Source organism: Oryx dammah, unplaced genomic scaffold (genome assembly GCF_014754425.2).
Source record: "Oryx dammah isolate SB20612 unplaced genomic scaffold, SCBI_Odam_1.1 HiC_scaffold_18, whole genome shotgun sequence".
Classification (NCBI taxonomy): domain Eukaryota; kingdom Metazoa; phylum Chordata; class Mammalia; order Artiodactyla; family Bovidae; genus Oryx; species Oryx dammah.
This window is the reverse complement of record NW_024070202.1, coordinates 94,342,704-94,356,894: the sequence shown is the minus strand read 5'-3', so window position 1 is coordinate 94,356,894 and position 14,191 is coordinate 94,342,704. Positions and strand designations below refer to the sequence as shown.

General features: G+C 44.3%; 1 protein-coding gene across 2 annotated transcripts in view; it reads right to left on the bottom strand.

Annotated features, from left to right (window-relative positions):
* The window catches only part of LOC120877350 (carboxypeptidase A5), a 93,589-nt gene that overhangs the window by 15,033 nt on the left and 64,365 nt on the right, over positions 1-14,191 (bottom strand). For both annotated transcript variants that reach the window (XR_005724316.1, XM_040259634.1), the window contains 3 exons: positions 5,254-5,443; positions 4,052-4,133; positions 2,951-3,085 (listed from right to left, as the gene is read on the bottom strand). Coding sequence is in view for 1 of the 2 variants with exons in the window: in XM_040259634.1 (XP_040115568.1) it covers positions 2,951-3,085; positions 4,052-4,133; positions 5,254-5,369 (333 nt within the window). In the remaining variant the exon portion in view is untranslated. The remainder of the gene's footprint in view (positions 1-2,950; positions 3,086-4,051; positions 4,134-5,253; positions 5,444-14,191) is intronic.

Genomic DNA, 14,191 nt, shown 5'->3' with positions numbered 1-14,191 from the left:
AGTGCATCATCCACTCCATTGTAATCACTGATTTACTCCCCTCCGCTTCCCCACCCCCACAGCACTCCAGCTCCCCTGGATACAGGGACTGGATTTCTTTCTCTTTGTTTTTCTAGTACCTTGCCTAATACCCAGCACACATTGGCATCTCTGTATCTGTGGGCGGAATGAATGAGTCCACCTAGTCTATCTCAAGCATCTTTCTGATCACAAGATAGGAGGGAGTAGGGGCACTTCCCTTCCTCAAAAATCTCCAGTATCTCTGGCCAAGGTGAAAGCTGGGATCGAGGCTTTTCACACTTTCTCTCAGCCTGGTACTCACCGGCAAACACACCCTCTTTCCTTTCCTTCTCACAATCATTAAGTGAAGTAACATTTACTAGTGCTGTGCCGTGCTTAGTCACTCAGTCATGCCCGACTCTTTGCAGCCCCATGGACTGTAGCCCCCAGGCTCCTCTATCTATGGGATTGTCCAGGTAAGAATACTGGAGTGGGTTGCCATGCACTCCTCCAGGGGATCTTCCCAACCCAGGGATTGAACCCAGGTCTCCCGCATTGCAGGCAGATTCTTTACTGTCTGAGCCACCAGGGAAGCCCGAGAATACTGGAGTGGGTAGCCTATCCCTTCTTTAAGGGATCTTCCCAACCCAGGAATCAAACTGGGGTCTCCTGCATTGCCAGCGGATTCTTTTCAGCTGAGCTACCAGGGAAGCCATTTACTAAGTCCTACCTAAATGGCAGGCCCTATGGTAGATGCTGGGGTATAAAGATAGATAAGGCAAATGATTCTATACCTTGAGGGGCTTCAGGAGGGGACTCTTGAGACAAAGACCAATATATTAATCAGGTCTCTCTGGGCACGCTTTTCCTGAACCTGCCAATAGAGCAATTCGTTCAGCACACAGTTACTGAGGGTCCCATGCAGGAGTCCCGTGCAGGAGACACTATGCCAAACACTGGGGTGAGACTATCCAGAAGACAGAAAGCAATCAGTCCTGTGCGTCAATAACTAAAACATGAGACTGGAGGCCAGCAACCTGAGTAGTGCAAAGCCCTTCCCTTCTGTTAACACCTCTGAGTTTCCCTCCTCATGGACACCTTCCCCCATCATCACCACAAATCAACTCAACACAGCAGTCTCCCCACAGCCCCAGCTTCCTGGAAGCCAAAATGTGATCTCAAGTACGACAATCAGAGCTTGATGCATTGCAGACAGAGCAAGTTGCTGGTGAAAATCCTGCCTGACTGGGTTAGCGCCCAGTGAAAATCTCCCCTTTCCCTATCCTTAAAGGGAATCCAGGGCTGGGGGTGACAGGAGAGGACAGCCTCAGAGGAGCCAGTGATTCAGGGAGACTCCCAGGTGCCTCTGGGGCCACTCCTGATACACAGAAACCAATAGAAAAATGTTAGAGACCTCTTCATATCTGTTTGCCAAATACTGCAGAGTCTCCAGGGCAGGGCAGATGCAGGGAAATGCAAACTTAGAAATCCAGGCATGGGCGAAAAATGAGAATTGAGCACTGAATTTTTTGATGTGGTAGCTTCTCTTGTCTATGCGAGTTTCCCCATTTTTGTTTGTGGGGGATTAAATTGGGCAAAGAGCCTACTCCCAGATGTCGAGCAGGAAACAGATGTGCCTGAGGAGGAGGAAAGGTCTTTGAATGGACCATAGTGCCCCAGCCCTGTCCTTGCATGAAAAGGAATGCAGCTAAATGTGTTTATCCCCTAGCGGGTGGTGAGTGTGTGCACTCCGCGGACTGTGCATTCCCGCACTCAGAGCCCGTAGAGGAGACCAGTGGCAGCACAACATGGCTGGGCAGGAACCTGTGTGTATACAAATCTACAGGTACGCAGCAGCATCTTGCAGAGGGCTGCAGCCAGAGAGGTCTAACCCAGTGATGCCCCGGAAGAATCATTTTGGGAAAGAGGATCCTTGGGGGTATTCTGGAAGACAGATCAATTAAAACAGAATTTCATGATGTTCCGAAAAGACGCCATTAAGATGCAGCAAAGAGTGAGGGTGGGGAGAGAATGGGGTGCCTGGAATGAAGTCTCCCTGCGCCCTAACCAAGGGCAGGTCTGTAGTCACTTCTCCCAGAGCTGTTCTTCTGGGAGAGTCCTGCCCCAGGAGAAACGCCCAGTACTGAGAGCCGGCACTGGAGGCGGCAGGAAGAGAAGCACAGCAGGGTTCACAGGAGCGGCTTCACTCCCCTCTTCCTGCTTCTCTGGAGTGAAGGAATTCCCTGCTATCGGACAGGTGAAACACACAGGGACAGGAAGGAGCAGTCAGAAAAGCAAAGGGAGCCGTCCAGAAGAGCCCTCCCTGCCCTCAGTGCCTAGGAGAGAGCTGAGCTGCCTCCTCCTGTCTCCCTTCTCCCTGTTTTCTCCTTTGCCATGAACTACAGATTCCTCCATAAGAGAACTCTTAAAAACACAACAAACTAGTGAATATAACAAAAGAGAAGCAGACTCACAGATCTAGAAAACAAACTGGTGGTTAGCTAGTGGGGTGCAAAGGGGCAAGACAGAGGCAGAGGAGTGGGGCGTATAGACTGTGAGCGTAAGACAGGCCCTGCGATGCAGTGTACAAGGAATACAGCCAATACGTTTTGTAATAACTATAAGTGGAAAGCAACCTTTAAAACTATATAAAGTTAAAAAATGCTTTTTCGTTGAAGAGGACTCCACAAGCTACCCTGACCTGTGAATTATGAACTCTTTCTTGGATTTTTCTTACATTTAAACTTTTTAGAAAGATCTTTCTTAGATTTAAATTTTCTTTGACTAGTGTGAGGTTTCATTCCTTTCCTGGAAGGTTCACAAAAATGCAGATGAAACTCCAGAAAGAAAACATCCATTTTAGCCTTTATCCTTTTCTCCAGGTTGGGCCCAAACCTGCAAGGGATGTGAAGGTGAGACCCCCAACATCAGTGTTGGGGCAGGACCTCACCTGGATGTCCTTTATCATGATGTTGTAAGCAAGGCCGTGAGACTCCAGGTAAGCTTTGATGTCTTTCAATTCGGAGAAGGGAACCCTCATGTCCACAGGGAGGCTGGGCCTGGCTGGGCCACGCCAGAAGTCCACCTGTATCACGAAGGAGAAAAAACAATAGGCATGTGTGTCACACATCCTGCAGGCACCCAGAGAACCGGTGATCTTCTCTTATACAGCTGAGAGGGCCCCGGTTCCAAAACGAAAGGCTTAAGGCAGACCAGAAAGATGGAGACAAACAAAATCCCCAGGTCATGGAGTTTCCTTCCCTAACACTAAGCACCTTTGTCTCCCAGCCTCTCTCACTCCATGTAACTTCACCCAGATCCAAAGAGCCCACAACAGTTTTCTAAAGGTGAGACAGCTTATCATCTGGGACATTCACGTGGTCAAGAACACTGGGGAGAAGAGGGAGACATCACTGCCCCTGAGCCCCAGAGGGGTAGGAGAGGCCCGATCCGGAGCCCTGTGCTGTCCGATCTTCATTTTGTAAAATGGAGAGAATTATTGTAAAGTGTTCTGAGTCCTGGTTGATAGGGGCACTCACACAAATAGAATGGTGGGCGCTGGGGCACATCCAGAAATATCTGGTGGTTTCAACAACCCTCAGACCAAACTCTTCTATATTGAAGAAAACGTCTTGCCTAGTGGAATACTTGCGGAGGACACACATTCTCAGAAACCAGGGCTCAGGCTGAGGGACAAGCCCAAATAAAACAGGTTTGCCAAGCTAAGCCATTTCAGTCGGGAAGCAGGTGTGTCCAGTGCGTGCGGCATGGCATCCCACCCAAGACTCACGTGCCTCTCGTGCGGCTTTAGGACCTTCCAGCCGTTTTCAGAGCAGCCCTCCCTTATAGGGCAGAGGGGAAAGCCAAGCAGGCCCACCTTCTGGGCCAGTGTTCCCAGCCTCTCCCGAAGAGAAGCTTCGCTTGATTCTCCCCCAGTGCTGTCATCTCTGGCAGGCACACCCAGAAAGCCAGGTTTGGGTGGAGGGAATGGGACAGGGAGCCGAGGGTGCAGGAGGAGAGGACGTGGCCCCAAGCCCCGCGGAGTCCTCACCTTCTGCGGCTTCAGGCCCTCCAGATCCCTGAGAAGTGAAAGCTGCTTCTCATTTTTAGCCAGGATTCGAAGAACCTGGTCACTGGAAAGACACAGAGGGGACCGAAGGGGCTTCTCAGAGGGGTTCCGGAAAGGCTGTGCCGCCTGGAGGACGCAGAGTGGAAAAGAGAACCTGGCGGGATAGCTGGAAGGCTAGAGGACCCCTCAGCAGAAGGACCTGCAGCTCTGGGGCATTCCAACTCCTCTAGCCTGAGGCCAAGGGGTCTCTCCAGACCCAAAGACAGACCACCTGGGGACTCCATAAAGCCTGTCAGTGCTGCTGACGAACCCCCTGCCAAGACAGGGCAAACAGGACGCCTGAGGCACACGGTGGTGGAGAAGGGAGGAAGAAAACAAGAGGGATGAAGGAGAGAAAGGACAGATACAGGGAGTCGAGGTACCGATTGTGGCCCCATGTACTCTCTATACAAGGGTCCAGGCCATGTCTGCCCCAACACCGCTGCCTTCTCCCAAGAGCTGGAGGACATGGAAGAGATGAATCTCACCCTACCTCACGGGGGGAGCTGAGCCCCTCCCCGGGCCCCTGGAGGGGGTGGGAGCCGGGGCAACTGAGCAGCCTGCGGTGTGGCCTCTGGGGTCTGAGCCCGGATGGCCATGGCTCCCTCCCTGGCCGGCTCTGATACCCTGGATAATGAACCCCCCTCTCTAAGCTTGCGTCTCCTCTTCTCCACTACGGAAATACTATGGAGTGCTCACTTTGCAGGGCCTTTGGAAGGCTGAGAAATCATGTCTGTAGAGGGCCTGGTATGTAATACTCATACTTAATTTTACTCAAAGGAGGACAATACCACACCCACACATTAGGAACACATAGTCTTTGGGAGGTTATGATCCTTTCGAGAATCAGAGGAAAGTTATGAACACTGGAGAAAAAGTAGCTACACACAAAATTTTACACATGGTTTCAGGGGATTCTTGGATTCTTGGGATTCATGCAGACTAAGAACTCTAGATTTGGGGAGGAATAATAAGACACCTGTGCGTCCTGCCCTCACACGCGAAATTGGGAGGTGAAGGAGTAAGAAGTGGGTTCAGGATGGGAAATGAAATCCTGAATCCCTCTGCCCTTATCAGGTCCCACTGGGCCACCAAGTCACCCGGCTCCTGGCAATCCTCTCTCCCACTAAGGAGCAGCCACTCACCCTGTGAAATTCATCTGGCCCAAAGCTGCTGCCAGGATAAAGCTGCAGACCAGGAGTGTCCGCCTGCCCACAGGGGACCACCTGCGAACCACGCCTCCTCCAGGGGAACTCTGCATGCTTCTTCCTCCAGGCGAACTTCAGGGGTTTTCCTCGCACACAGGCATGGGCAGGCCTCAGGACAGCAGAGCACCTAAAAGCCGGCAGGCCCGGCAGAGGACGTGCGTTAGGCTCTCTCTGGGGATACCCTGTGTGGGACTCCCACACGTCAGGCCTTCCAGAAGTGGGGCATCCCTCCCCACTTCTAGGCCAGTCCTCTCCTGGGAAGGTGCAGGGTGCAGGGGTAGGGAAAGAGGAAGTCAAGGCCTTTAGCTGTTTTCCTTCCCAGAGGTTTACTAGGCCAGCCTCTCGTGAATATCGAATCCTCCATCTCCAGAGAAAGGCTGAGAGAAGTCATAGGCCCAAGGAAATCGCTGCTTTCCAGTCTCCTGCTAATCTCTTCTTTGTGCTCCTTCTCCCTCCCCATCCACTCACACACATGATCCTTGATAAAGGTGTGGAAGCCACTGAAACAACACCGAGTTTAGACACAGAGCTGGGTACTCACTTCCTGTCTAAAGGATCCAGGGCAACTGACCTAGTCTCTCTAAGCCTCAATTTACTCATCAGTCAAATAGGGTTAATAATATCTCTCCTCCCTACCTCACAGGGTTTTCTGGGGGATATTAGATGAGACAACTTGGGTGAATTGGCTTGGCAAAGCCTGCAAAATAGAATGTCTTATTATCTCAAAGCATTAGCTCTTAGTCACAGCTGCATCTTAGGTCAGGACTCTAGCTGCAGTGGAGAGAAGGGGAGAGAAGAAAATGGAGCGAGGAACAAAGGAAATGTCTATTCTATGAGAAGGAATTCAGTGAAGGGTCCCTTTTCGCTGTCTTCAGGTGGTCACCATTATGCCTGGAGAGGTAGTGCATTTTCTGCTAGACATGAAGGTCACTGCAGTCATTATTACAGTTCTCAACAGAGAGCAGAGTCAATTTCTCAGTCTGCTGAAGCCCCACACAGCCCCCTTTATGGTCTGGGAACAGTATGAATAAAGCAGAGTCCAGCATACAAAGCAGTCATATTGGAAGGAGAAAGTGAAAGATGATGCCTGAATGGTAAATGATGAATCTAACAGAAAATCTGCAGGAGGTGAGGAAAGGCAGAGACTAAATCCAACAAAGTTGTTCAGCAGAGGACGTCAACAAAAGGCCACTTAACTGTCACCGGCGATTCTCAGAAGCCCCCCTCCCCATCCATGCTTTCCCAGAATGGCCAATTAACCGGCCATGTGTGCAGAGAGGAGAGCTCTTTTATTGAGAGAATGCCCTGCTCCCACACCCCGCCGGACCTACTCCATTATCTTGCAGTTCAGCTGTTCAGACATGCCAAACTCTCCTAGAACCCTGGCTTTGAGAACTCTCAGACTGAAACATTAGCAAAGAGTTTAAGGACCTAGAAAAGAGAGCAATTAGGCTTTCTACTCAAGTAACATTCAGCGTCAGTAGAAATTTGGAATAAAAGAATATACTAGTAAACAATAGCTCAGGAATTTAAAAGAAAAACAGTGGGATGGTACTAGTCACCCAAAGTACCCAGCATCTTCTTGTTCAAAAGCATCATTATAAGTCACTAATAATAAGACAACCCCTGCACTTGCTTTAGGGGTGGGGAAAGAGACAGAGAGAGATCGAGAGCAAGAGCAAAAGAGAGACAGAGGCACAGTTAAGAAGAATGCTTGAGAATTCTACGGCAGCACATGCAATAGAACTTTCTGTGATAATGGAAATGTTCTACGTCTGCAGTATCCAATAGGATAACCACCAGTGGCTAGCATGACTGAGGAATTTCAATTTTTAATTAGCTTTAGTTGATTTAAATAATTTAAATGGCCACACGTGGCTAATGAGTGCCGTATTATAAGACAGCACAGTTCTGTGGGAATTCACCAGCCCTAAGTACTGACTCCATGGCTGGATCTGAAGCAGACACACACAGCTGTGTTTAATACCTAACATCGGCTTCTCACTCAAAATTAATTACTCATTAATTAATTTTTATTTGTAGACATTAGTTAGACATTAGATAATGTCTAATTAAGTAGCCACTATTTACTCAGTAGATACTTACTGAAGACCTACTATGGGCCAAGCACTTGCTAAGGTGTGGAAATAGAGTGATACAGATCTGGCCCTTAGGTTTCTACTGGGGTAAGTAGACAATTGAAAGAGCATACAAATAAATGTGAAAACATAGCTGATGTATGTGTTACAAGGGAGAAGGCGATGGCACCCCACTCCAGTACTCTTCCTGGAAAATCCCATGGATGGAGGAGCCTGGTAGGCTGCAGTCCATGGGGTCGCAAAGAGTCGGACACGACTGAGCGACTTCACTTTCACTTTTCACTTTCATGCACTGGAGAAGGAAATGGCAACCCACTCCAGTATTCTTGCCTAGAGAATCCCAGGGATGGGGGAGCCTGGTGGGCTGCCGTCTATGTGGTCACACAGAGTTGGACACGACTGAAGCGACTTAGCAGCAGCAGCAGCATGTGTTACAAGGGGAAGGTACAATGTGCCAGAAGGACAGGTAACATAGATTCCATATAGACTGAAGACGCAGGGAGAGTTACTCTAAAGAGGTTGTTAGAAGGACTTTCACCTCCTGTCATATACCTGACCAATCCTGCCCAAATGAAATAAGTAAAATGCTAGATAAAATATTTTTAATACAATGCCTCACTGGGTTGGCATGAAAGTAAGAATCCACAGATCCCAAAAGAAGTAAAAGCAAGACCCATGAGAGGTAAGCAAACTTTTCCCATGACGAGTAGAGGTCTTTCAACTCTATAGAGTTCTTGATCTTCCTCCTTAGAAGAATATACCTTGTATCTAGGGTCATTTTCCTCCTACTTGAAGTATATATTTAAATGTTTACTTCAGTGAAAAAAAAAAAAGCTGTTTTTGTTTGAAAATTCTTTATTTGCTTTAATTCTTGAAAGAGTCTCACCGAGTATAAATTCTAGGTTGATTGTTTTTCTCTCAACACATTGAAAACATTATCCCCCAGTCTTCTAGCTTCTACTTTCACAGTTAAAAGGTAATAAATTAGTCTATTTACTGTTCTTTAGTATGTGATCTTACCTTTGGTTGCTTTGAAGACCTCTTTGTCTTTGATGTTCTGCAGTTTTAATGTATTCTTCAGATACACATAATGTGTCTAGGTACAAGTTTCTTTTGGTTTATCCTGCTTGAGATTGGATTCCTGTATCTGGGGATAGCTATCTTTCCACTATTCTCATAAATTTTTCAGTCATTATACTTTTTAACATTGGCTTTTACCCAATCTCTTTATTACCTTCTGGAATTTTATTAGGTATATGTTTTGTGCTCTCATTATATCCTCTAAGATGTAGTCTTTCTATCATATTTCTATTTCATTGTCTCGCTGGGCTACAATCTGGATAATTTACTAACATTGAATACCGTTTCTTTAGTCCAGTTAACTGATTCTCTCATCAGCTGAGCTTAATCTGTAATTTAATCAATCTGCTAGATTTTTAACTTTCAATTTATATAGTTCATCAATTCTGAAACAACTTTTCTCTCAGATTTAAACACCCCTGCAGTCCAGGGGCATCTTATAATCAGTGGCATCTTGAATGATAACTGGCAGTGTTTTTGATGGCCCACAAAATTATGCTGCAGCTTACAATCTTATTTTATAGTCAACACAATATGGTATTCCTTTTTCATTTTTTGGAATTTTTATTTGATTCTTTTTGAGCCCCAAAGACTTGCAATTATTATCTATTTTAGAACCTCTTATTTGTTTTTTTAAACTTATAAAATTTAGTAATTTTAGACTCTGTGTCAGGTAACTGCAGTATCTGAAGACTGTAAGTCTATGTCTACTGCATATTATTTCTGCTGGTTCTTATTCAAAGTGCATTGTTTTCTTGTGCCATTTATCTGTGAGTCAATCATTTTCTCTGGACCTTTATCTGTGGAATTCCTCTGAGGCCTAGATTGACGTTGAGTTCCTCCAGAGAGGATTTGTATTTACTTTTATGAGATGCCGGTGGTGGGGGGGACGGGGTGGTGGTGGGGGGCACTACCAACCTGAGATCACTCTAAATTATTTGCTTGAGTTATTTTGGACAGCATAGTTAGCATAAATTTAGATCACAGACTCACGTAGAGGCTTACTTATTGTTAAGAATTCTTGGAAAATACTTTTCTCTGGATTGCTTAACATCAATACTTTAAATCCTGCACAATAAAGCAAGTTACTTGCAAGTAGATAATCAGAGTTAGTGTTTAAGTGTTTTTTTTTTTTTTAATTTATTTATTTATTTATTTTTAATTTTTACTTTACAATTCTGTATTGGTTTTGGCATAGATTGACATGAATCCACCACAGGTGTACATGCGTTCCCAAACATGAACCCCTGTTGGAAGAAAGGGTAGATAGTGATAATTTTCTAGACGTAGATTAAGTATGTATGTTCAATTTGCTAAAGCAGTAACTTCCAAACAGGTAGAAAGGGTAAAGATGAAATAAAATACTGGGGGAAAAATAAATCAAAAAATGAGAAAGGAAAGTTAAAAAGGCAGGGGGTAAAAGTAGGACAAAGAGAGCATAAAAAGAAGAAACTTACCTAAATATATATTTCAGTTTAAATTTAAATGATTTTAACTCTATAGTACAAGACAAAAATTATCAGAATAGATTTTTTTAACCTAGCTATGTGTTCACACGAGCTATGCTTAAAGCATAAGAACTAAAGAAACTAAAAGTCAAAAGTGGGGGAAAAAAGATATGTCAGGTAAATGTTAACCAAAAGAAAATATCTGTAGGTTTATTAACATAAGATAAAAATAAACATCAAGGCAAAAGGCATTATCAGAAACAAGACGGTCACTGCTGCTGCTGCTAAGTCGCTTCAGTCATGTCCGACTCTGTGAGACCCCATAGATGGCAGCCCACCAGGCTCCCTTGTCCCTGAGATTCTCCAGGCAAGAATGCTGGAGTGGGTTGCCATTTCCGTCTCCAATGCATGAAAGTGAAAAGTGAAAGTGAAGTCGCTCAGTCGTATCTGACTCTTCGAGACTCCATGGACTGCAGCCTACCAGGCTCCTCCATCCACGGGATTTTCCAGGCAAGAGTACTGGAGGGGGTTGCCATTGCCTTCTCCGAAGAGGGTCACTACTACTTTCAATTTCCCAAGAATTTTTAACATATAAAAATATTTAGGAATTATTCAAGCAAATAATGTGCAATCCTCCCTGAAGATAATTATAAAGCTTTACTGAAAAATGCTAAAATTCGAAATAAATCTGAAGATATACATTATCGTAGGATAAGGATTTCAATTCTTCCCAAATTTGGGAATGTAATTTGGGAAAATTACATTCTTCCCAAATAGATTTAGAGATTCAATATAATTCCAATCAAAAACCCAACAGCCCATACAACTTCATAAGCGGATGTAAATGTATATGAAAAAATAAAGGCCATAAGAAGAGTCAGGCCAATCCTGGAGAACTAATTAGAACTTTCTATATCAGACACTAGTACATATTATAAAACTATATGACACTCTGCTCTGCTGCTGCTGCTAAGTCGCTTCAGTCGTGTCCGACTCTGTGCAACCCCCTAGACGGCAGCCCACCAGGCTCTGCTGTCCCTGGGATTCTCCAGGCAAGAACGCTGGAGTGGGTTGCCATTTCCTTCTCCAATGCATGAAAGTGAAAAGTGAAAGTGAAGTAGCTCAGTCGTGTCCGACTCTTCACGACCCCATGGACTGCAGCCTACCAGGCTCCTCCGTCCATGGGATTCTCCAGGCAAGAGCACTGGAGTGGGGTGCCATCGTCTTCTCCGGAAACTCTGCTCTAGAGCCTGAGAACTGCGACTACGGAAGCCCATGTGCCCAAGAGCCTGTGCTCTGCAACAAGACGCCGCTGCGAGGAGAAGCCAGAGCACCGCAACCAGAGAGCAGACCCGCCCGCCACAGCTAGAGAAAGGCCCGCACAGCAATGGAGCCCCAGCACAGCCAAAAACAAAGAGATAAGCAAAAACGTAAAAATAACACAAAACTATAGTAATTGAGATGGCATGGTATTGGCACAGATAAACAGAACATAACAGAAACAAACCCAAGCATATTTGGAAACTTTGTTTTTTTGCAGACTTGGCACTGCACATCATTGTGGAACAGAAAGACTATTCAGTAAATGTTGCTGAGACCACCATAGATCTATATGAGGAAAATGGCATTAAATCTCAGTCCTACCACAGACAAAAATCAGTTCCAGGTAGATTAAAACACTTAAATGTAAAAGACAAATTAAAACACGCTCAGAAGACAACATAAACAATATTTTATGACATTGGAATAGGTAATAATTTTTCTAAATAAGATGTGAAAGGCAAAAAATAACATAACTATAAAGTTTCCCATAAAGGGAAAAAATGAGTAAAATCAACCAGATTATAATTAAGAGCTTTGCAACAGAGAATAGAAAATAAGCCTCAACCTGAGAGGATTTTTTGGTAATACATAAAACTGGAAAACAATATCCACGATATAAAAAGAACATCTGTGAATCATTTTTTAATGGGCAAAGAACACAAAAATCCATTTCTCAAAAGAAGACTCACAAATGATCTATAAACATATGAAAATTATACTTAGTAATCAGGGAAAAGAAAATTAAAACCACAATGAAATTACCATATCATACCACCAAATTGTCAAAGAGTTAAACGTCAGTCAATACCAGGAGTTGAGGGCAAGAGCACCTCTCATCACTCCTGGTGGAGCTTTAACGTGGTGAAATCACTTCAGAACACCGTTGTTACCTAGTAAAGCCGCATATCCTACACCCGAACAGTTCCACACCCAGCTATACGCCACGAAGAAACTCTTGTGCCTGTGCAGCAAGATTTACGGCCAAGATTGTATTTCTAAAATGGAGACGTAGCTATAATACAACAGAGGAGAGAAAATGAACCAAGTACAGCTACATGCATCCAGCAGACAAACCTCAAAACAGCGATGTTGAGTGAAAGATGCCAAATTGGAACATGCACTGTATGTTTCCATTATATATGTTCAGACAGGTAAGACAGAACAATACATTGTCCAGGAATATGTGCACAGCTGATATTACAAGGAAAAGGAAGGAAATTATTATCATGGATTTGTGGTTTCATCTGGGGAAGGGAAGGGAGTGCAAAGAGGCTTCTAAGGTGTGTTTGTTCTTGTTAATGCTGAATGGTGGGTAAAAGAGTTAATTTTAACAGGCAATGAAAGTTTTACACAGGCTCTTGTACATATACTTCATAGTAAAACCTATTTTAAAGGTAATATGGGAAAGCTAAATTCTTATTTTTCATAGTGAGACATCAATAGAAAATGCCTAAAACTTAAAAAAGCAAGAAGTAGCAATATAAACACCACATCAAGGTTTATGGATGTGAATGTCAAGGTTAAAAGAATTCAATTTGGTTGTTGCTGGAGAGCAAGACATGGGAAGAAGGAAAGGGGAGCGGGACTTAGCTGCTTTTTACAAGTCTTTATAGAACTACTTGACTCTTTAAACCATGCGCTGTAAAATTGATTTAAGTAAAAATGAAGTTTTGGAAGTGGCATTTGATACCTAGAATAGTCAAATGCATAATGACAGTAGAATGGTGGTTACTGAGGGCTAGTGGGGATAAAGGATCACAGGGGTTAGTGGTTAATGGGTTCAGAGTTTCAGTTGGGGAAGATGACAAGTTCTGGAAATGGATGGTGCTGATGGTTGTACAACATGTGAATGTACTAAATGCAAATAAACCATACACTTAAAAATGATTAAAGTGGTAAATTTTATGTTATGCATATTTTACCACACACAAAAAAATTTAAGCTCTCAAAACAAAAAAAGAGAGAGACTGGAATTTGAGCTAAGTTAGGCAGAGTATGAAGGAGTTAACCATCCAAGGCAGGGTGAAGAGGCTGGAGGAAATCTGATTCTTGCCCCGGATCTTTTCTTCATTAAAACTATTAATTCCCACTCCTGGTTAGAGACCTCCCTAAGAATCTCCAGAGACCACATGAGGTGCTCCAACATAAAACTCACAAACTAAATTATGTTTAATTTCCAAAATTCCTCGGGTGCTTAATGGAAATAAATACATCAAAAGTAATCTTAAAAAACAGAAAAACTCGAGTATCATTATTCACAGTACAAAAGGATTCTTTGACTAACAAGAGGATTTACTACAGTCTCTTAATATAACTCCCCCAGGACACTCAAAATGTGATTTAATTAACACAAAACAGGCTTATCCCACCTTTCAGAAATATGCCAAACAGGTGCTTTCAAAGGAAATTGAGAACTGAAAATCCAAGAAAACAATGACCCACCATACAGTGGGTTAAGGCTGCTCTAGCCTAGAGCTTCTAAATCAACTTTATTATTGAAAAATCCCACACTGGGATCATCCCCACAAGGGAAGCTGTAGCTGACCAACCATATCTCCAATCATACCTCATGCCTCCCTCTATCATCACACACCATATAAATTCTAATTCTTCACAAGAATCTGTCTAATACGAGACAAGCTCATCGTGGGCTGGGGCTGTGTCTTCCATCTGTATGACCCCAGGACATCTGCATACAGCCCAGGCACTGCCCAGGACCTACTTATTGATTGATTATGTTGATCCACTCATTCTACCAACTGCCCAAAGCCTAGGAAAACAAACCCTTCTTTCTCGGCTTTTGTCCTTGCCTGCATCTACCAGCTCTGCATCCACAAGCTCAGAACCTAAATCTTTGCTCTGTTCTGCTCCCCACTTTTAGTTACTGGACTCCTTTCTTATCATGCACAGTCAGAGACCTCACAT